This window comes from Agelaius tricolor, unplaced genomic scaffold, assembly GCF_023055355.1.
Source record: "Agelaius tricolor isolate 1412-34295 unplaced genomic scaffold, bAgeTri1.0.p SCAF_6, whole genome shotgun sequence".
In the NCBI taxonomy this organism is placed as follows: domain Eukaryota; kingdom Metazoa; phylum Chordata; class Aves; order Passeriformes; family Icteridae; genus Agelaius; species Agelaius tricolor.
Genome location: NW_027269266.1, coordinates 23081024 through 23104719, shown reverse-complemented (window position 1 = coordinate 23104719; position 23696 = coordinate 23081024). Strand labels below are relative to the sequence as shown.

The 23696-nt window shown below is 41.5% G+C and overlaps 1 protein-coding gene across 4 annotated transcripts in view; it reads right to left on the bottom strand.

Annotated features, from left to right (window-relative positions):
- DYNC1I1 (dynein cytoplasmic 1 intermediate chain 1) overlaps positions 1-22995 on the bottom strand; it is a 186721-nt gene extending 163726 nt beyond the window's left edge. The window contains exons 1-4 of one of the 4 annotated variants that reach the window (XM_071429032.1): positions 22608-22995; positions 5278-5392; positions 3010-3124; positions 223-364 (exon numbers count right to left, since the gene is read on the bottom strand). In XM_071429032.1, the coding sequence (XP_071285133.1) occupies positions 223-364; positions 3010-3124; positions 5278-5385 (365 nt within the window). In that variant the 5' untranslated portion in view covers positions 5386-5392; positions 22608-22995. Of the gene's footprint in view, positions 1-222; positions 365-3009; positions 3125-5277; positions 5396-22607 lie in introns of all 4 variants that reach the window. The other 3 variants (XM_071429036.1, XM_071429034.1, XM_071429033.1) reach the window with 3 other exon arrangements.
- Positions 22996-23696: the final 701 nt, after the last annotated feature.

The window sequence follows — 23696 nt, the reverse complement described above, 5'->3', positions numbered from 1 at the left end:
TTTGGGGCTCAGAGTTTAAGATCCATTTGCTGCATGCATTTATTTGCCTCACATCTAAGACCACTCTTACCGGCCAGTAGCACCCAGTGGACAATGCAGAAACAAACATACACATTCAATACAGCATGTTATTATTTACAGCAGAAAAGGAAAAAATGGGGAAGTAAGAGCAGAGTGAAAAAAACCTCACATTTATTCAAGTCTGTTAACTCTGTGTCTTACCTTCCTATGGGTCCCAGATCCCCTGAGTCCTGGCTGCCTGCGTCACTGGGTGTGCTCACTGATTTCGAAGAGGGAGACATAGGGGTTGGGACTAAATAATGAAAATAACAGGTATCCCATGTTAACACATGCAGCGACTGCACTGATGAAGAGCAGTGTCAGACAAATCAAAACCAATGGACCAAAATGATAGTGGATGGATGAGTAGGAGAGTTTGAAATGGTGAAAGCAAATAAGGAAGGAAAGAAAAAGAAAAGGAAGAGAGTCAAGTGAATTTTAAGTCTTCTGGAAGTGTTAAAACTGACATGTATCTAGACAGGACTGAAAGCCCAATGGGAATCTACAGCTAATCAATGGAGAAGATACCTGTGGAAATAAAACAGCGCTTGTTTGCTTGAGTCTGGTTTGAAGTTGACTTGCAAAAGATTTTAAAGATATGAAGAAGTATCAGGGGCTTGTCTTGTCAAAATCTAAGTGAACTCTTCTGGTAAAGTCACGTAGGCAACAGAACAAGCACACTTTTCAAATTCGGAATTTAAATCAAAAGCCAGTGTCCATTAGATATGCTCTAAGGCTACAGTGTGGAAATGACATCAAAAATAAAAGCTAAATAAGGAAATCAGCTAAGTTAAAATCATTTCCCAAAGATGCTAAGAAGACACAGTTTACTTGGTGATTGTTTTCTTAAGTAATGTAGCTTATACAAAATTTCCATTTTGGGTGGGACATGATTTCAACACTCAAGGAAAAGTTTCCCTTGGTTTAGACACTATTTGCCCAAGCTCTTGAAATGATTTTCTCTTTGCCTTGCCAGGGCTTTTGAAGCATATTTCATGCAAAGGCAGTTTTGTTTCCTGAAACAGGAAAGGAAGTTCATAGCTCAAGGTCAGCCCGAGTTAAAGCTCTTCAGCAAAGAAATAATAAATAAAAGAGTAAAAATATCCCGATTTCTTTTAAAATGGTTTCTCAAAAATATTAAAAATTAAGAGATGGCTCCAGTCAAGATTTAAAGCAAGTGTTCTTCAAAGCAGCCACATTGAATAAAACACAAAAAGAGGGTTTAATGCAAAAGCAATGTTTCCATTTGGTTCAAATCATGTGCATTTCCTTTTATAGATTTAACAGGGTAAAACTTTAAAATACTTTGTTATGCTTTACAATGTATAATGACAGACCTGTCAAGAGATTTGGATTTTCCATATGGTCAAGCATTTAATGCAGATTCTCCCTAGAGACTGTCACAGAAATGACTGCAGCATGAAAAGTGAATTCATCTTTGTGACAGCCCTTTGGCAGGTTACAGGTATGTCTGGTTGTTTACATATTCCATATTCACAGTGAGACCTGGCATCATGGGAAGGTGGAATTAAATCCTCCTTTTTATATTAATTGTGAGTGTATGTAAAGGGAACAAAAGAGAACAAAATACTATTTTTAACTAAAAAGAATAATCTTTCATATGAATTTATGTGTTCCTTTGACAGTATCAAACATAAAAAAAATACCTATGATAAAAACTGATAACTTGTAACATGAATATATGTGTTTGGTTAATAAAATCATAAGGACATATATACTCATTCTTACATAAAAATGACTATTTTTAATGCTATGCATTAAAATATATCTGATTTTATCTTGGACCTTACTTTTGTATCATGATATAATTTTAAAAATATATTTTATTATACATAAAAACAGCCTAACCATTACTTGTCAGACAATTCTTCTGAGAAGTAGTGTCTAAAAGCTTTAGTCACTCTACCATAACTTACAAAAATAGTAACTTCTCTCAATAAATGTTGGTTGATGCAAGTTATTAATTCAAATTCTAATTCAGAATGTCTCTGCCTACTTGCATATGCATCCAGGCACCTGTATGAGGTGCTTTCCTAAACCAAAACTCCAACATTTTGTTAAATTTGAAGTTTATCCTACATATTACTGGCAAGAATAACCAGGGGTAAAATCCTAGATTCAGTCACAGTGAACTTAATGAAAAGGCTTGATAGCTCCAGGGACGCCAAGGTTTCAGCTAAAACAGTGAGAGTGATTCCAAATTTGAGGGAGAGGGGAAGGGGAAGGGGACGGGGAAGGGGAAGGGGAAGGGGAAGGGGAGGAAAGAGGGGAAATGGAAGGAAATTTCTCACTTTAGGACCATTCAATAAATGAGGCAGATATTAATCTAGGTAGTCCATACTCAGATACTGTATGTGTTTTTAAACTGAAGTCTTCAGGTTCTAGAACTAAAACATAAAATCCAAAAAAGATGTCAAGCAGACAAAACCAGAGCAAAAATCTACAACAGTGTCTGTTGGTAAGTGTTTTTGTATTTGTGATTTGGGTTTTATTTTATTTTGCTTCTCCAGTTTCTCTTAATTTTAAAAGAAACACAGTGGGAGTTCCCACATAACTATGCTCCTCCTTCCTTACAAATGCTTAATTTGAATTTTTGAAACAAAACTTGGGGCTAATGAAGTTAGCACTTATATTTTTGAGTGAGAAGAAAAAACAATCCATCAGAAAAGAAATCACTGCTGGTATGCAAAACCAACCTGCATTATGTTCATAAAAAAATTCTTGAAGAAATGAAACAGATGTTTTTGGCAATGACAAGTACTCAAAATGCCATGAGCTTGTATACGTGAATGGTATGGCAGGCATTCAAACAGAAGAGTTCACTTCACTAATACAGCCAAAAATCAAAAAAGCCAAGCATGCTTTAGTAGAAAGAAAGCATTAGTTGTGGCAGAGCTGAATGCTTTACAGTGTGCTTCTCTTAAATACCTAGAGGTGGTTCTGGGGATATGCCAATGCTCTGTAACAAAGCTTCTGTCTCTCTTCTTTTACGGTCTAGGTCAGAATCTTCCTGAGCTGGCTCCTTCTTCTGCTGTAGATCAGCCTGAGTTAAACCAGAAGAAAACAGAAAAGTTTATTTCATATATAATCAGCTCTAGTAATTATATGTGTGGAAATATTTGTATGCACTACTGCTTAGGTGCAATTTGAAATTCATTTTGATACTTTTAGGTAATTTATAACTTAGGTAATTTATAACTTAGATAATTTATACTGTATATATCAGTAACAGCATTTTTCCCCTAAATGGATGGTAAAACTGGTCTTTGCAAGGATATTTGAAAATTCTTTGCAAGAATTTTTACAGGACAATCATGGAAATTTTCTGCCTCTCACTCAGAAGGTGCAACTTATTCAACTAACATAAAAGCTGACCATAAAACAACAAGTATCATTACCCTGAATAAAACTAGCCCTTTCCTATTGACTTCAGGATCAAGAAAAAAATTTCATTGGATTTCAGTGATGTAGCTTAAGGTTCTACATGTGGTCCAAAGCACTTGCTGGGAAAATAAATACTTACTCATCAACTTCAATATCCAAGAGGTGCAAAGGAAAGAACTGACATCTCTAAACCAGGACTTTGGCAGCCCTGGGCTCACAAAAGGTCCACGAGACCCTTCCCTCTCTGCCTAGCTATCTCTACCTCCTTGGAGCTTCCACACATTAGCCTTCTTCCACTCTGATCCTTGAGCATCCAGAAACAATAGGAGCCCCTGCATTAGCCAGAATCCCACAATGAGGTTGCCCTTTCTGCTGAAACCAGAGAGTTGGAATAGAGGACTTGTACAGTTCCTCAGACTGGTGTTGATCTTGGTGCAGGCACAACAGAAAACCTGGAAATTCAGAATGCTCATGTTCTCCAGTTCAGAGACAGGAAACATTGATTTTATAGTCAAGGCCCAGGCATATTCCTGTGCTCAGCTCCTCCCATGAACTATCTCACAGCATGTAGATTTGTAGACAGCTCCCCTGCACCAGTGTGAATGGCCAAGCACCTTTGTGAGTGTCAGCCTTCACTCCTGGGCCCATGTGGCACCAGAGCACAGCCCATTTACACAATTATGCATGGCAGCATTACCTGCAGACATGGCTCTCGGGGCCAATGGAAAGTTTCAATCACCACAAGTTCTCTATGAGGCATAAAGTCAGAGTCAGGAGACAAAGAGAAAGGACCTAAGAGCTCCCTTGAGCCATTAGCTTGGCCCCTCTCCCTCTAGTTCTTTAGTAATGAACCCTGAAAGCATTACCATTTAAAGATCTGCTTACGGAGGACTTCCCTAGTGAATCCAGGAGCCTCGCTGGGGCATGTGCTGTAACTGCACAAATGTGGCTCAAATGAAAAAAGATTAAAAAGACACCCAAAACTGGAATGCTGATTTCTTGGATCACATCACATTTCCACAGTAATTCCATGAAATTCATGTACAATATTAAAGTGTCAGTTTAAAAGGAAACCAGTTATTAGTAAAGGATAACAGGTGCTTTAAACTATAGTAAGTGTTGACATTTGAAGGAAAGGAAGCATAATCACTTAATGCTTCTCTGACTTTGCATGAAAATGAATATCCACTCCCTGTCAATTCTCACCTCTATTCCACTAAGTGACTGAATAAAAAGAAGTACAAATCCCTTAATGATAAACCTAATGCATATTGTCAAGGACAAATAAACTAATATGTCAATCAAACTTTAACAGAACTGAAAGATGCACCCATGCCAGAAGATGAAAATGCAATTGCAATTATGTTTTACTTTACTGGAGAATAATAATTGTAAACCTGTTACCTTAGCTAGTAATCAAACTAGTCTTCAGAGTACAAAAAATACATATTTAGATTGTAATGGCTTGAAAAAATGTGAGTCCTCTTTCTGTCTTTCCCCACTCTCCACTCCCTTTTCATTGAAGGAGAGCCCAGGAAAAAGCATTGTGGCAAATCAATTTTTCTTTCTCCATACACATGCACATCATGTTGTCTAAACTGTTGTCATTTGACAGTGGTTTTAAAAGCAATTCCCTCACCCCAATATTCTTGACTAAAAATAACCTTTTTGATTTTCAGGTTAGTCTGACGTGGGTTTGAGTATCTCATTCCACATGACAGATATCTTGGGGCATACAATACTGAGATGTCAAAACCTCAGCAAGCCCTTGTGCAAGCATAAGCTATCTAAAAGGTGGTTTTGCAAATTTACCTCTTTTTTCTTCCTTTCTTCCTCCTTCCGTTTCTTTTCTTCTCTTATCTGAGCCAAACGTTGTTTTTTGCGCTCAAGTTCTGCTTTTAAATCGCTTTTGTCTGACATTTTGACTCTGCTGGAAACAAAAATATGGAAATCAAGGTGAAAATTGAATTATTACCCTATTACTGAAAAAAAAAGATAGTTAATTATATCAAAATGAAGGCTTCTAAAATTGCAACAAATATATTTCTATATAAACGCTGGTCCTTGGACTATACTGACATTGTAGGAAGTGGAATATTTTTTTCGCAACTTTCATTTCAAGGAACTAGACCAAAATATCACCAAGTGTGGAATATATTTTCACACTGCCTCTACTACAAAATTATCTTTGTGAAGCAAGCCTATTGCTGATCAAAATAATGCTTTCAAAGTGAAGCTAAAATCTTTTGATTTCCATGGTCTTCAGCAGCTCTGCCAGAGTGTAGAACTCCGATCCACAAAAAGATTCCAAATACCAGAATCAGAGCTGTCCCAAACAGCCCCAAACTTCTTAGACAAGTAATAATTTTACTTGCAAAAATGGAAACAGGAGAGCTTTTGCTTATGCAGGTGCTCTGTACAGCTGCCAAGCAGGATCCCCTGTCCCACCAACACAGTCCCACACAGACCATCAGTTCAGTCTCAGTGACCTTCTCACATTCTCCCTTCCAGCGAGCATTCTCACCAAGCTCTGAGCTATCCTGCCCAGGAATGTCCTCCACCCTTTCCAGGGAAAGCTGGGCCATTCCCTCAGGAAGCTGCAGACAAGGCTCAAAATGCCAGCAAATCAACGTTTCTCTTTAATGAAGCTGCACATTGCTCTGCCAACAGTCTTGTGTTCAGGTCATCTTTCTACGATGATGGAAAGAGGCAGGAGACATGCCTAACACTCCTGATTTGATGCCAGCCACACAAACTTGGCAAAAACATTTCTTCTGAAATACTGAAAGACCTCTTCCACCATTTAAAACCACTTTTCTTTAGAATAGTGATGTGAAGCCACAAATACTCTTTGTCTTTTAAATCTCTGTCAGCCTATACTGATGTACATGAGCCTTGAAAATGAAGGGTAAGGAAATAAAAAATCATTCTATACAGATATAGAGCCAGATCTTTAAAGAAAATATACCAATCTTTTTCTACAGTTGTAAAACCTCACCAGTGTTGCACAAATCTATAAGTTAATTCACGAATTATTTACTGATTTTCTAACATCATAATCATTATGAACTGTAATCTAACAGTATCAATACTGATTTTGTTATTAGGACTTTGTTTCAAGGACAGTTCTGACTAATACAGACATTCATGAAAAGAGTGAACTGTGCTTTTCCTGTTCACACATCACCGATCATATCCTCTGCTGCAACTCCAGATCCATCAGATCAGTGGCAATGCCATGTACACGCAATGGAAGCCTATTGTTCACTTGATGCATGGGAAATTTGAATGTCAACTCTTCCTCAGCATAATGAGAACTCTACTCATATTACAGCCTGGATGGGTGGATGACCAGAGAGTAAAATTATCTGCTAAAAATTACATGGCATTTTCGCCCATCATGAACTTCACTGCACACATCGGTTTCCTCCTCAAAATGATAAAAGCCTGATAGTTAGCCTGTGACATGGAGGATATTGCCAGCAAAACACCACCTGCACATTAAGCACAATCTTGGCCCCAAATGCTTTGTTGTCTTTGCAAGCATTTCTCTTAAAGGAAAGAATAGAATCACATTTGGAATCAGATAAGGAAACCATTTAATGAAAAGGACAGGCATAAGAGCAGCTCATACTCCAGCTCACACTGTCACAGATTCTGCACTTAGCAGAGCTGCCCATGCTGGCAAGGCACCCTTTCAAGGCCAGGGGACTCTGGTTCCATCCACAACAGCTGCCAGCAGATGGTATAGGAAGGACAAATGCTAATGGAAGGACAGCTGCCAACCAGTGGGACCATTGGATACACTGGCTGCATGTGGAGGATCACCATTTCTTTATTCCTCTATCACTCTCATCCATAACGGTATGGCTATCAACTGGAGAAAATCAAAACTGTCAGGAGAAAAATTACATTTGCTATCAGGAAAAGCAAGCAGTAGCACCTTAAACAACATTAATCTGTGTGATCAGCTGACATCAGTGAGCTATTTTTTACATGAGAAATGCCCAGAGAAAAAACCAAGCCTTTTAATGGCAGTGCAGGTAATGTTTTGCCTACCAATCTGTTCAGGATTTCTGTGTCTCTTTTAGATATGGCTGAAATCCCATTTGAAGTCATTTTCCTAATCTGTTGCACACATTTGAATTCTGATTATGAAGTTACACCTCAGAGCCCTTTGGATTAGGTAGAGTTTTTGCATCCTTTTAGTTCTGCAGTTTGGCAACAGAGAGAGAGCTCCTGTTTCTGTGCAAAAAATATGTAAATGCATTTTAAGGCTCCTGACAGAAACCCTGAGGGTTTGGCATCCCTTTCAAGCTGTTTGTCAGATATCAATGAATGGCTTTCTAAAAATTCATTCCCTTACTGTCAGGGAAGCTAACTAGCTTTTCCCCTGATTCGAGCAGCAATGGTTTAGTGCCTGGCCCCTCTTTTACAATGCTCCAGTCAGGGTGATCAAATCCTATTATAACTTTGCTCTATTTTTAACAAAATAGATTTACATACAACAAAGAGGATGTATTAAATTTCCTTCAAAGAATGTTGCCAGAGCTCAGTTATAGACTTTCATCCTGAATATATTACAGTCATGCCTGAGCCCCCCAGACAGCTTACCAACCTGCAGATTGGCTATTTACAATTTTAGCACAAACTGAACACCAAGGGTGTGTAACCACCTTTCTTAGATGCCAGCAAGCTGGTAGAAAGCAAGGAGGCAAATGTACTTATCACTCTGCTTGGCATTAACCATGGAGTTAACACTGTTCATTCCTGGGAGCAAATTTCTAGTAAGTGCTATTCTGAGTGCCAAAAGGCAGCCCACACCAAGAGAGATAAAGGCAAACAGTAAAAGAGATTTACTTTTAACATTCTCTGTGGTGCAGAATGACAGCCCAAGGCTTATGCACAGCCTAATCTCCAGCCTGGGAGAATGCACTGGTCAGAGGAATCACTAAGGAGCACATTTTGTACTGAAGCAATTAAATCCCCTGTGTGGAAGAAGGAACACAGAGGAATAAACACACTGAATGTTGAGTAAGTGTAGAAATAATTATCATAGCAGGGCAACAGCCTGGGGCTCCCCTGTTCAAGGGAGATGCATAATCTCAGATCTTAGATAAATTTTTACTTGTCTGGCTGATTTTATTGTCATGGTTTTAAAAGGGGAGAGAGTCCTTCCACTGCAGAAGAGCTTACCACACATGCTAGCACAGGTTCTTGTTATCAGGACCTTGCACAGAGAGCACCTGCCTGAATACTTAGAGAAAATTCTCCTTCCTTTGAGATAGTTGGCTCCTCATGGCATACCTTTTAATGAAATGGAGTGCTCCATTTCAAGATATCAGTTTTCCTCATGTGCATTAAACATGCCTCAGAGTCCCCTCCTAGGCTTGGAAACACAGTTAATTCCACTTACACACCAGACCCAGCACGATGGCAGCTCCCCAGGCCTGTGCACACGCAGCACTGGCTTCCAGGGATGGCTTTCTGGGGCTTTACCATCTTCTGGCTTAGCTCACAGCATCCTGGATGCCCACAGTGTACATGCAGAGCTATCCCCACCATCAGTACATCCAAAGAGTCTGGGTATCCTAGGACGTGAGTCCACTTTTTCTAAAGCAGATGTTTAAAAGCAGCTAAGATCAAGCATGCCCCAAAGTCACCAATTCCTCTTTAATGATGATAAAGGGCCCCGGGAGATCTACATTAAGTTCTGAAATCTCCATTGTAAATATCTCAGACAGGGTGAGAAGAATCCTGTCCTTACAACCCTCCCAGCAGAGGGTTGTTTTAGCTTGTCATTGTATGAAACAAGATATTTGAAAGACAATTTACATTAATCTTAAAATAATAATGGTGTTTGCACAAACTTCTCTGCTGCACACAAAATATACCAAACTCCTCCACTAAGCTCATCCCACATGTAGTAACATCTCACAACCATCTCATTTGTGGTAGCAGTAAGAATGTAAATGTGCAAAGAGCAGCATTTTATCCTCGACTGGACTAAGAGCCATGCAAGTACTTTTAGAGGTGCAAGCCAGTTTTACTACAGCTTTGTAAGCTACAAGGTCTTTATCAATGATCAATAGCACAATATTTGAGCAATATTTTTCTAATATATTTTATTTTCTTCACTTAACAGCAGAAACAGTCACAGGTATTCAATAAGTTTTTCTTGAATTTTAGTACCAATAAGTTGATACTTGTTAGAGTAATAAAACCCGAAGAACAGGTACTAAGAGTTGCAAGATGTGTACATAGACTAAATATAGGAAAAAATAAGCCCAAAATGCCCAATATATATCAAATAAAATAAAAAGACAATTACAATAGAGCACTTTTAAGTAGAAAAAGTAAATATATAAGATCTCCCTCCTCTTCCAGCCTGTTCTTTGTATTTGCTAGGATAGCTTTTTGCCTGTATGCTTTTGCCAAGCTCATCTAAAAAGGAACCTAAGTTTCCAAATCTGGTAGCACATAAAAAAGCCTACAGATTTTACTGCTTTCTGGTGTTTGCAGGATTTTCACATGCTGTTCATTCAGTGAGCTTCACTAGAGTAAAAATTTTCCAAAAGGAGCAGAAATTTTACCCTTCATGAGCCTGGAGGTCTTCCCTGGTTTGTGACTTCCTGTGCTGTCCTTTTTGTTATTATCTCTGCTGCAATTACCAAGGGGGTTCATTAAATACTGTTACATATGGCATCAGTCATCCTATATAACTAATTATAAATAATTGATTCATTAATGAACTTCTCTGAAATAAATAGGCAGCATCTATCATTTAGAGATGCTGTACATTTATTATTCATATGCCTTCATAAATAGCCAGTTACTTGAGTCCAAAACTGCAAAACATATTTGTGTGAAATGCAAAGGAAGTTGCACAATAAAATATATTACTCAGTGGTTTTGGTTTCAAAGAATGGGTTTATAGAGTGGGAGCACTATTACTATTGAAACTCTGACACACAAAGTGTTCCACTGGGAAAAAAGGATTCATTTCTATAACGTACTGTATTTATCTCTACTTGGTACAAATTAATATCTTTCCTACAGTTAGAAATATTATATATTTTTACAATAGAAAAAACTTCCAATGAGATTTACCTATGACTTCCACAACTGTAAAGTGTGCATGCAGAGTATGAAACTGTACAAAGCAGATAAACAGCTTTGGTCTGCAAGAAACCAGAGGGAGTTGCTACCCTAGTATAAATGTATTCTAATGCATCACATTCATTTGAAAATAATGTTTGAAACACACTTCAAGTGGGCAAGAGGGGCTAGAAGCATCTCAACAGCAATTTTTAAATAAACATGAGTGCCTCTTTTCATCATGCATCAGAATTTGTACTTGACTTCAGTTGAATAACACAAATAATTTTGCTAAATGGGCATATCAATGTTTATGAAATCAAAACAACGAGCAAATATTTGCAGCTGCAAAAACTCAGCATTTGCAGTATTTAAAGGAATCTCCTGTGTGTGATGAATTCAGGAAAATGCTAAGTAAAATTGGAGAGACTAAGTATTTTTTCTACATAACCTTGAGGCAAAATAGTCAGGCTTTTTACACTGCATCTGTGTATTTATCTATAAATAAAAATGGTTGTCAAGTGTTACATTTCAGGGAATGTACCATTTTTATCCTTCAGCTTCTGAACACTTCGAGCAGATGGGCAAAGGTCTTGTACCTTGTTCTGTAAAGGTTTACAAATCACAAGCAACCAGAGATTTGGTTCTGTGCTTCCTCCTGGTTGCTATGCAACAGGTCAGCACATCTCTAGCCTATTTATTTGGATGCTGACAGGGTATAAGATATGTACCCACAACTGCTCAGTTGCACATCCCCTACAATCTATTACCATTTAATCTTTTCACTCTTTTCTTCCATAATGGCCCTACTACAAAAACTCAGTTTCAGCAGAATTGTAGGGTCTCCACAAAGCCGCATGTGAGCAGAACTCTACTACTGCCCATTCTTCCAACACCAGGAGTAGTGCCAATGAAGCAACACCTTCTTGTCATCCCTTTCTCTCATGCCCCTTTTTGAGACTCTCATGTCTCTTAAATTTACCATGATCTTTTCAATTCCAACATGATGCCTCAGGTTTTAGCTTTCACTTTTTTTGATTCTGTGCTGCTTTCGTGCGTAGTTCTGAGCTTCATATGGTGGTAAGCTTGATGGTAAGCTCTCTTCACAGGTTATGTAGAGAAAACAATTCCTTCTCTAGCTGGGGACCAAGGAAAAATGATCCAAATCTGAGGTCCAAAAGCATAAACAATGACAGAGTGAAGAGAAAAACAAGAAAGATGGGACTTCACAACCTAAAGCTATAATTAGACAATTAACTCCAATATGCAAATGGACCAGAACTAATAGAAGTGTGAGACCCCGTGACCCGTCATCCATTTTGTGACCATTTTGGGTTCATCTTGGTGTAGCCCTGGATGGGCTCTTGTACTGCCCAAGGTGGATCTATTGCAGTCTCCTAATAAATACCTACTTAATTCTTTAATTCCACCTAGGCTCTGTTGTAGGTCAGTCTTCACAAGGCATCAAAGAAACCTAGAGCCATGGAAGAGCCATCAAGGTTGAAGGGAAGAAGCTGCTGGCAACAACTCACTGAGTATGAGCAAGAACACACCACATTCCAGCAAGGAGCAGAATGAACTCAAGGACTCATATGAACATGTCACTCTAGCAAAACTGCTGCACATCTTGCACCAAATATGCTCCCTTTATATTGAATTCCACAGAACCAACTGCATATATCACCTCAAAGAAAACTGAATTTAAAATAGGTCTTCCAAATGTCTTGGACTTTTGCTCAGTAAGTATTAATGAGCACAGTTATAGCTGCACAATGATCTCAGGTGTGCTTCTGTGAGATGGTCCTCAATGATGCAGCAGCCAATACTGATTTGTACTTCCCAGGGATCTGACTGAGGAATTGTGCCCCAGTTACAAAGAGCAGATGTTTTTAACAAAGCAACCACATGCATGCTTGACAACATTTAGATCTTGTAGAACAGAAGATTCCTAAGCATTCTTGGTCACTGCCCTCTCTATCAGCTTCTGTCTCTGGTATCTTTTACTGTTTGGCTGCAATAATACCCAGGATTCCATATGTGGTTCTGTATATGGCTGGGAATGGACATAACAAAATTCCAATTTTTGTGACTCTACATTCCCCTCACATTAACTGGTCTCTCTCGTTGCACTGTGTTATTTTCTGTGAATTTCCCAGCTTGCTCTGGAGAGGAACTGCAGGATGAACAGATCAAGAGCAGCCCTTCTGAGAAGGACTTAGGGATGCTGGTGGATGAGAGGCTGGACATGACCCAGCCGTGAGCACTCACAGCACAGAAAGCCAAACCAAACTGGGCTGCACCAAAAGCAGCATGGCCAGCAGGGTGAGGGAGGGGATTCTGCCCCTTGCTGTGCTCCAGTGAGACCCCACCTGCAGGGCTGCATCCAGCTCTGGGCCCCAGTAGTTTGGTTACCAGGAAGGACATGGACCTGTTGAAGGAGTCCAGATGAGGCCACCAAGTTGACTAGAGAGATGGAGTACATCTCCTGTGAGGAAAGGCTGAGAGATTTGGATTTGTTCTGCCTGGAAAAGAGTGGACTTTGGGGTGACCTAATTGCAGTTTTCCTGTACCTGAAAGAAGCCTACAAGAAAGAGAGACTTTTCATAGCAGCTGGAAGTGACAGGACAAAGGGAAAGAGATTCAAACTGAAAAAGAGTAGGTTTAGATTGGCTATTAGGAAAAAAGCTTTTACTGTGAGGGTGGTGAGGCACTGGAACAGGTTGCCCAGAGAAGCTGTGGATGCACCATCCCTGGAAGTGTTTAAATGCCAGGTTGGATGGAGCTCTGAGTGAAAGGTGCCTCTATCCACTGAAGGGGCCTTTGAATTAGAAGATCTCAAAGGTCCCTTTCAACCTCAGCCATTCTATGATTCTGTGACCTAACAGGATAATTTAAAGGTGTTTTCTGACATTAAAACACAACCAAATGCAAGCTGTAAATTGGTAAGATTTTAGAGATGGATAATGTGAAAGAGGTAACAAGCTGCAGGTCACCTATCTCAAAAAATAAGAGCCTTGTATTTCATGTCTTTGATTTCAATTTCTTTTGTATGTATTTCTTATATAATGATCAGATGTCAATGATATCTGCTTCTATCATTGATATGACCACTTCTTCAAAACCAATACAAAGTATCTTGTTCATCATAACTGTACCAAAATGCCTCCCAGGGGTAAATTTAATGATTTACTGAAACTTAACATGGAAATTTGCTTCAGGTTGTCTGCTAGTCTCTCCTGAAGTGGACCAAAGACTCATTTTCTTCATCCTGAAAATATTTCAGCCATTAAAACGTGTACTTTCATTCCACATTGGGGGGTAAAACTGACCCCTCTGACTTTTCCACCCTCCTCCTGAGATAACCCTAGTGGCAAAGTGATACTTAAAGCCATTTACCCAAACATGAAAAATGCATGCTCTAGTGTCTGCTTCTTAACCCAGTTATGACAACTGCCAGAGAGACATCAAAGAACAAGCTATGCTGCCATCACACAGGTTTTGCTGGCAGACTTACCCAGATACCGTTTCTTTCTTCTAACAAAATATGATTTGCTTTGCTGCTGATGTCTGTAACTAGGTTAAAAATATCACATATTGATTTCAGCTCTGAAATCAAGACAGCTAAAGATTTAGAAAGCAGGGAAGAGCCCTGGCTGTAAGAAATATACAGAAAGTTCTCAAAAAGTAGAATAAGCAACACTATCATTCTCTTTGTACTTCCCAGGGCTTATCTGGCAGTACTAACAAAGCAAGATGAATGTTCAGAGCCCGCCTTAGCCAAATATCCCTGTTGATTGACAAAAGAGAAAAAAGGTATGTCCAGATAACAAGGCAATGTGATAAATGCAGATGCCTAACAGCATGATGTAAAGGACATTTGCATTCTTCGAATGCAAAGAATGTGAATATGAGAGAGGATTAAGAATCAAGAAATCTATGCCTTCCATTTACCTTTTCTGTGGTTAAAGCGTTCCACCCGAATAGGAGAAACATGTTTTGGGGGTTGTTTCTTTGTTTGTTTGTGGTTTGTTTGGGAGGGGGGGGTTGGACATTTTTTGTCTTGAGAAGACTGAAACCCACATTCCTAGGGTGACTGTTGGCTAATGAGTGAGAAGGACTGGAGGAATGGAGATTGCATTCTTAATCATCGAAGCTATTTTCTATTAATTTCTTTTCTGCAAAGATTCATTGGACCAGAAGAAGCAGATGCGAGAGAGCGAACATTAATCCCTAACAGAGGCCCCTGGGTTCTAGTCTTTGTTTCAGGGTTAGTTTATATTATACACAGTGACTGTTTAGTTTACAATACAATGCTGTATTTAGTATCTGGAGCCAAAGACTCCTGCTTCTTCCAGAGCATTTGAAGCAAGGTGATGAAGAGTCCTTTCTATTTCTCCCACATGATCTGTTGCACTCAAAGTAACTTTAATACTTTAGACTTTTGTGAAGCAGCTTCAGCAGGAAAGACTGGAAAGGCACTTACTACGGAAGACATATAGGTTGCTGGTCAGAGCACAGAGGAAGGCAAATATCTCTTTAAGCAAAAGTCAAAATTACCTGAGACTCCTTTAGTTAGGTGAGGCCCATTAAAACCAGGAGCAGATGCTGTCAGCTGCAGCTCAGCATGGAGCACACAGTCTGGCAGATGGGCTTGAGGAACTAGAGATGAACTAGATGGAGCAGCCTCAGAGAGACAGAGTGGACATGTTGGCTGTTGAGTCTGGGGGCTCAAGGGTAAGAACACATCAGAAAAGGGCAAAAAAGGCAAAAAAGTGAGTTTTTAGAGATTTCCTGTGCTTCAGGAGCCAGGTGAGAGCCAAGCTGATTTTGAGGACAGCAATTTTAGTTTCTGTTTCCATACCATTTTGTCAGTTTAGATGTAGCTGAGCTTCCCAGGCAACATAAGAACTTCCAGTTTGGGGAATTCAAGTATGCATCCCATTGAGATTTGGATACATTAAGATGTGGACATGCTCTGCATTTCAGGCACAGCCTCCTACAAAGGCAATGCTGGCTGCACATGAGCTCTTCTCTCCCCCCCCACACACATATCTCTCAAATACCCTGGCTTCCACTGAGAAGCTTGAAGCTCTGCAAAATGGGCTTCCTGAGAGTAAAAGCAAACAAGGCCCTGTCCTAAACTGTGGGGCAACCACATCCCTGGAGCACACTGCAGGACACGTCCAGAAGCAAGCCTTAGTGCATGGCCATTACACCAGGACCTTGGCTCCAGAATTTGAGACCAAGACATCAGTTAGAGACCACCAGTTCTCTTCAAATGGGGAAGGTGATATAGACAGTTTTGAAACTTAATTCAACATTTACTAGTGGCTGTCAAAGTACTGGACCATTGAAGGTCCACATGGCAACTAGAAATTATCTATATCTGGCTATCAACCACATCAAACTGTTAAACTGTTAAACTACAGATCATTGCAGTATCAGAAGAGAGAACCAGAGAGAACCAAGAAGTAATTGGGTAATAGTTAAAGTTAATCCTTTAGCAAAAGTGAACATTACATGACATGAGAAAGCACAGCAGTCTTATTGACATGTACACACATACAGAGTACCTCAAGAAAAATAACACAAAAAATGGGAGGCAACCAACTTTCATTATACTTACTCCTAATTCATCACTTGATTTAGTGAGATCAGAAACTTTCTTGGGAAAAAATTAACCTTAATTAAACTTTACTGAATGAATGCTAAGGAGGCATGATCTCCATTTAAGGACTTCAAAATCCCCACTAGTATTAACTAATATCACTGCTACATTTTATTATAATTTTGTCCAAATAGACTGATATGCTTGTCAATGTAGAAGTCTAGAGTTTTTTATTTCCCTGTCCCTGCAGTCACTGATAAGTAAACAATAAAACCCAATAAGTGTTATGTATATAAAGGCTGCTGTAAAAGATGTGGACAGCACCAATAGTAATGCTGAAACACAGAATTTTTTCCCTCTGAACCCTTAACAAAGAGTATAATTTACTGTCATCTTTTGAATTCTATGCTTTAAGAATATGGGAAAAATCTTAAGGCTCTTTAATTTATAATTATCAGACAAAGTACTGAATTTGCACAAGGTGTTTTTAAAATATTTTCAGAGGCCCTTAAAGGCTGAGAAACTAGGCTTTCCTGCATTTTCTTGCTATTCAGCTTTCTGTGAAAAAGAAAATATTGTGAGAAATAAAGGGACAGTTTTCCCATGGGCTCTTTCAGTACAAAGAGAGAATGGCATCACTGTTTTTTTTATTTTGTCTCCAGTACAATACCCTCCTATCCCATCAGCACAATTTTTCTTGTATTATTATTACTAGTGTGGAGATAGTGAAAGGCAAGAATACAACATTCACAGGCTTGCCAAGTGCAGCAGATTATGTACGTGAATAGCTAACTGCACACTCAGGGCTACGATTTAGGTCACATTTCTTGTTTCATTCCAAAAGGTTATAGATTTTTAAGCCATTCATTGCTTAATGCACAACGCAGTTTACAGTCATAAGCACATATAACCTGAACTATCTTTTCTCTGGTTTTTGCAGAAGTAATTTGTGTTCCTAGGCAATGAAGATTGGTGGAATTTGATAGTCTGTAACAAAGTGCTATAAGCGTGTGACAAAGCTCTATGAGCAGTTTGAGTGAAAAAGGACAAAGAATTAATTCATTTAGGGGCAAGCTAAGATCTGAAATAAATCAGAATTATGATACAAACCACCTTCTGGTTCAGCAATTGCTTAAAATGTAACTAGAAACAAACTGATTAAAGAAACAACAATGTCACATGACTTTGAATAGTGAGATTAATGAAAATGGCAAATCTTTTATATTACTTAAAGAGAAGATAAACAGGTATTATGAAATAAGTCACATGAGTTTAGATAGTCTCCCAACTTTGTGTTGTAAGAATCTGAGAAGAAATTCTTTTAAAAGCTCAATGTCAGTGGAATAGTCTTTAAACCAGGACAGAGAGGTTCAAATATAAGAAAACATTAGAGACGGCCTGGGTTGGTCTGTTGTTTTGTTGTTTTTTGTTTGGTTGGTTTTTTCCCCTGTAACCCAGCTTTATTACATATTTTAATTTCTGGAAATATATAATAGCAATCATTTGAAATGTCTTTGCCCCAATTACCAAGTGACCTGGTAACCACTCTGATCCTAACAGTGCTGGCCTAATGTGCAAAACACGAAACAAGGGCATGCCTTGAATAGTAAGGATTTAATACAACTCTCTCTGCCCTTTAAAAGCTAAGATCTGTTTTAATGGGTACAAAATGGAAGGGGTGAATAGTTTAAGGCAAGAGAAATCCATATTTTCCCAGCATGTGGTCTCAGACCTCAATGGTTAACTTTCAATACTAACATGGCATAGTTTCTGTACTAACATAGCATAGCTTTTTCTCTCAAATTCAGCCTGAAATTTTAGAATCAAGGAAGGCTTGATATAAAGTGACATAAATAGATAAGAAATAGATCCTCTATTATACTTACTTATATTTAATCATACTAGGCAGTTTTGTGTCTGCCTTACTATAACTCCCATTGTTTGAACACAAAACACACTGCATCTTTCTGCTGGGCTGAAGTGAAAAATTAATAACTGAGGAGTAGGATTTGGAATTATTTGCCCCATATCACAGCTAGAGGGAGAAAAGACCAAGGAACTAATATAATTTCTATGCTTGGGAGAGAAAACAAAGGGGAGGGGAAGGGAAGGCCAGCAAGAAGGGAATGTGATGTTAAGACAAATATTGAGTAAAAAAGAAAAGGGTAAGCCTCAAAGAATGATAGCAAGAGGGAAAGGAAATGTGAAGAAAAGACACCACTTCACAAACAAAAAGTTAGGTCCTTACAAGATTCCTTCTGTAATGGCTTTCTGCTGAGTGGCAATAAATGAGCCTTCTCCTTTAGCCAAATTATTGATTAATTATTCTAGGGCCAAGCAGGGACAGTCAGCCAGCATCTGGGGAACACACTGGGCAGAACTGCACTGCTCCAGAAGGGCCCCCAGGAGGTCTGTTCCTCAGGTTGATGTAACTTGTCTCTCCAGATCAGCTGATTCACATGCATGGGAGGTGTGTTAAACATAAAACATGTACTTATAGTGTACAATTAAGAGCCAAGAATCACAAGAGACATCTAAGCAGCTATTATTCATCAGGTAAGACAGACATCTGCACACAGGTCAATGCAGCAGTTAGACAGGGACTCATAAAAATTTTGTTAACTCAATGCAAAGCTCTCATTTCCTTCAAAAGTGTTTGGAGAAGTATCATGGCTTTCAAACAATGAGGGCAGCTGACTTCTGCCATCACTCTATAGGCTCTGTTCACCACCAGAGAAGTCAGAGAGGAACTCCCATTACTGTCAGCAGTGATAGGGCTGAGACCTCTGTCCTTAAACTTGAGCATGGAGTTCCAGAGTGCTGCCCACAAAAGGCTTCAAGAAACCATCACTCCTGCCCCATGCCTTCTCCATGCTGCACTGCACTCCCAGATACTCATCAGCACGCTTTTGCCTCAAAAGGTACAACAAAAAGTGCTGAAAATACACAGTAAAAAAAGAAGGGGTATAGTTTTAATCTCAGGAGGAGTTGTTACATCACCTGTCACAGATTATCAGAGGTGTCTTGTATCTGTAAGATCTAGTGGCTCACACATTAGTCTGCTTCACAGCTTCCTGCAGGTCCTGCCATCTGCCTGGAAGTAGCCATTTTCCCAGAAAAGTTGGCAAGATGATGCCACATAAAATGAACAGTACTGGGGGAGCAAGCTCATGTATACTGTCTTATTTTGAGGCTTGCAGATGGCCAAGTGAACAACAGCTCCCAGTGTCATCTCTAACTAAAAAGAGCTAGCATACTTTTAGATGGATTATTATCAAGTAGCAAAGGGACATATTGCATCAATCTGAGATTTAGACTGAGTCAGGGTCTTTTTGTAAAGCAGTATCATTCCTGCATTACCATTTCTGCCTGCTTGCAAACAGCTGAGGGGAAGACCATTCCAGCCCCCCCCTGAAATGCAAGCCCCCATATGGACATGTCCAAATGTGGACATGTATATGGACATGTAATTGTTAACTCACCTGCAGGACTTGTGTTACTCTGACAAACAGAAATAAAGCTGCACTGGCAAAAGCACAGTTTTACTAACACAAGTTGCATCTGTACTAAGGGCATTTTGCCATCATATTCCATCAGTATTTTGGCTGGAAAATGTCCCTTTTAAACACAGATTACATCTAGAGTCATTATGGTTTGTTTCATTTAAGGTTTTTAAAATAAAATTGGTAGGTATCAGATAAGTATTGCACTGAGAGGTCATTATGTCTGACTATGGCTGCCTGAGACTTTGTCTCTGCAAATGTGAATTACCCTGTGCACCTCTGTGAGGATTTCAGTGTTACTTCCCTCCAAATTCTCTAAAAATTAAAGCCCAGGGAAACAACAAGGAAGATCATTCTGTTAGCATCCCACCACCAACTCCAAGCAGCAACTCATTTTGGAACTAGGTGTTGATAACTCTGAAAGATTCCAAATTACTACTTTTGCTGCTGGTCAAACCAAGCCAAAGAAGCTCAACAGGACACTTGAGGCATAGCCCAGGTTAACAAGCCTGAGTAGTCCTAGAGAGTAACCACAAATATGTTTAAAATCTCTGCAAGAAGTTAAGTTTGAGGAACTGAAAGATACCACATGATTAACAGATTCACCAGCAGGAGTAAATAAAGCTTTCAAAAACAATACTGCCTTTCTATATCCTTATGTTTTTTTTCTATTTCAATCCCTTATCTTTTTCCCTTCCAGCCCATTTCACATCACTGTCCAATATCCTGCGATGGTGGTCCCTCCAACACAGCCCATCAGATGGAGCAACCAGCTCTATCTAGAATTCCCCCTCTCTCTTTTTGCATGCTGGAAATCAGAGGGAAGCAAGAAATGCTTTTTGAAACCTGTCTTACAAAAGAAAAGAAGACCAAGGGACTGAATCTGTTAATTTATTTGAAAATAAGGCAGGTAAGTTCTTGTTGCATGGTTTAGAGTGCCTACCCCGAAGACAGCTGCTAAAGAAAGGCTTTTATCTATGGGAGGCATAACAGGAACCAGAAACCTGAAGTTGGAAAAATACACTGAAAAAACCCCACATTTCAAGAATGAAAAAAATAACCACTGAAAGGCATCACAAAGGAGGGCAGCTCACTGCCCTTCCTTCTATAGAAAGAGCTGGAAGGTCAGCTTCTTAATTTAATATCTGCTGGGTACAAACTTCCAGTAATCACTGCATATGTAAGGTGGGGCTTCTTGCTGCTCCTTTAAAGATTCCTCTCCTAAACTGTGGATAAGGCAGCACTACAGTTAGTGAATTTTTATGGTAGACTAATTAGAGGCAGAAGTGCTTAGAGCTGAGAGAAATCTAGCCAATGTAACTCTAAACCTTTTGGATCTTCACATACCTGGCCTTCAGAAGTCCTGCTTAACAAGGAGGATGATGGTAAGACCCAATCTTCAAAACAGTCTGTTCACAGAGAAGGTACAGAAGGGACAACACATTTTGTATTTTTACAAACTATAAATGGATGATTTTGAGAAAAGAAAACAAAGCAGAGGATTCACTTGTGTCACAGTGAGAACTCCCACGGGGAGAAGACCCAGATGCAGCCCCAAGGTTTGTATTGAAGAAATCCATTCTTGCAGAAAAATGCTGCAGAGAAATTATAAAAGGAATTTTATCTGCCCTCACTAAATATGGAGAATGTTACTAGAGATACCATCTCAAATGAAAATAAAAACAACAACAACAAAAAGACCTTAAAAGAGTCAGAATAGCAAACATGTAACCTTTTCACATTAACTTGGCAAGAAAAAACGAGGCACTTCAACAAAGACCATTGGTAGTACCAGAAATTAAATTCCCCGATTGCTCTGATAACACCATCTATCAGGAGACAAGCAGTCCTGGGACCTGGGACTTCCATTCTGAAACACGTTTTGCAGTCCTGTGCTTCATGATATTTAGTGCAATTTCCAATGTTATTTAAAGTCCTCATGCAGACACGAAGCACTGACAAAACCCTGTATGTCAAGATAAATTTTCAGGTGCCAAGTCATGTGCCAACTTCATGTCAGGTCCTTCCATCTCATACCCTCTATATTAGCAGGCTAGATTGCTTGATCTGCCAGGAATCCTTATGTTGTACGCATTTATGGCTCAAATCTGTACTGTCTGTCAATGGCAATATTGACAGAAAACCAAACTTTGTTCCAGTCCATAAAACAGGGGCTTTGTCTAGGAAATCTGGGGCCTTATGTTCTCTGCTGACCATGGGGGATTCCCAGGATGATGTAACTGCAATAACATCCTTTTGAAAATCCATTTCACTGGACTACCAGTGCAAAAGGCCTCTGGCTGACTCCCTCCTTCTCTCACCGTTTTAGGGAATGACCTTAAGAAGCGGGAAAGATCTATTTATTGTCTGCTGTCGACCTGGACTTGAGAAAACCCACTACCGCTCACGCTGTGTGAAGAATTATAGATGAAAAACTTTTACCACCCCCTTTTGCTTTAAGCTGTTCGGCGCTCAGGCACCAGCTGGGAGCCTGCGGCCGCCACTCACAGCCGGGGCCGAGAGGCGCCCCAGGGACCGGAGCAGGTGCCGAGGCCGGCGAGGCTCGCTCACTGCAGCCCTCCCGCCGACGAGCCGCCAGGCCGCCAGAGCCCACCCGCAGCCGGGCATGCCCTCTCGCCCAGCCGGAGATGCCGCTCGCCCAACCGGGGATGCCCGCTCGCCCAACCGGGTTTGCCCGCTCGCCCAACCGGGGATGCCCGCTCACCCAACCGGGGATGCCCGCTCGCCCGGCCGGGCCGCCTGCCCGGGGAGCGCCTCCGGCGGCCGCACCAGGCTCCGGGCCGCTGCGCATCCCGCGGAGCGACTCCCGCCCCGCTCCTCAGCCGCCAGCGCCGGGCCCAAGGGCAGCCCCCACTCGCCCCTCCGGTCCGGCCTCGCCGCGTCCCGGCCCCGCCGCCCCGCGGGTGCCTCACCTCCGCCGGCGCCCGGGAGATGCGGAGCGGCTCCGGCGCCTTGCAGCCCTCACCGAGCCCTCGCCGCCGGGGGAGCAGAGGGATGCCCCGCTGACTGAAGGGCTGCTGCCAGTAGCTGCGCCCTGCCCTGACGTTCCGAGCCGAGCCGAGCCGAGCCGAGCCGTGCCGCCCGCCGCTGCGGCAGGACCGCCGCCGCCGGCTGAATATGCTGTCTCACGGTGGACAGGCTCCTCCCGAGAGCTGCTGCTGCCGCTTTCCTCCTCCCGCCTCCTCCTCCTCCTCCTCCGCCCGCGCGCCCCCGGTAGAGACACCCCCGCCGCCGCCCGTGGGACCGGGGCGGGGCCGCGGGGAGCGCGGGGCAGGTGGCGGCGGCGGGGCCGGCTCAGGGTCCCCGCCCGGCCCCCCAGCAACTCCGGCCTGAAGTGCGCTCGCTCGGCTCCGCGATGTTCCCCTCGCTGTCACCCCTGCAGTGGCGCAGGGCTCGCCCCGGGAGCAGCCGAGGCGGGAGCTGCGCGGCTGCCCGGCTGTCAGCACATCACCGGCTTCACCGCCAGCCCCGCGACAGCCCCGGCGGCATCCTCCACCACCTCACAGCATCCTGACACCATCGCATGGCAGCAGTCAGCCCCACCACAGCCGAGGTATCATCCCCACCACCATCCTCACGGCAGCAGCTGGCAGCCCCACAAAGGCTTAGCCATCACCCTCTAAGCTGCCCAGGATATCCCCCCAGGCCAGCCTCACCACCACCCCCACGGCAGCCTGCCCATCAGCCCCGTAGCAGCCTGGTCAACTGTCACAGCACCAGGCTCCTGCTTAGTCCTGTCCCTTTCTCGAAGAACAGGGAGAGCTCAAGAGCAGATGCTCTCATGGTTAAATAAGGACAAGACTGCCCAAAGGCAGAGGTTTTGTTTTGCCCCTGTTTCCTCATACCATTCGTGGGGACAGGTAGCAAACAGGAGCGCCAGACTTCCAGCATTGCCCCTGCTTCTCCCCACACACTGACATATCCATCTCCTGGGGGAGAGGTGCCAAGCAGAGCTGTGGGGGATAGTCTATGTTCCTGCCAAATAGCACCCACCTCCAGTG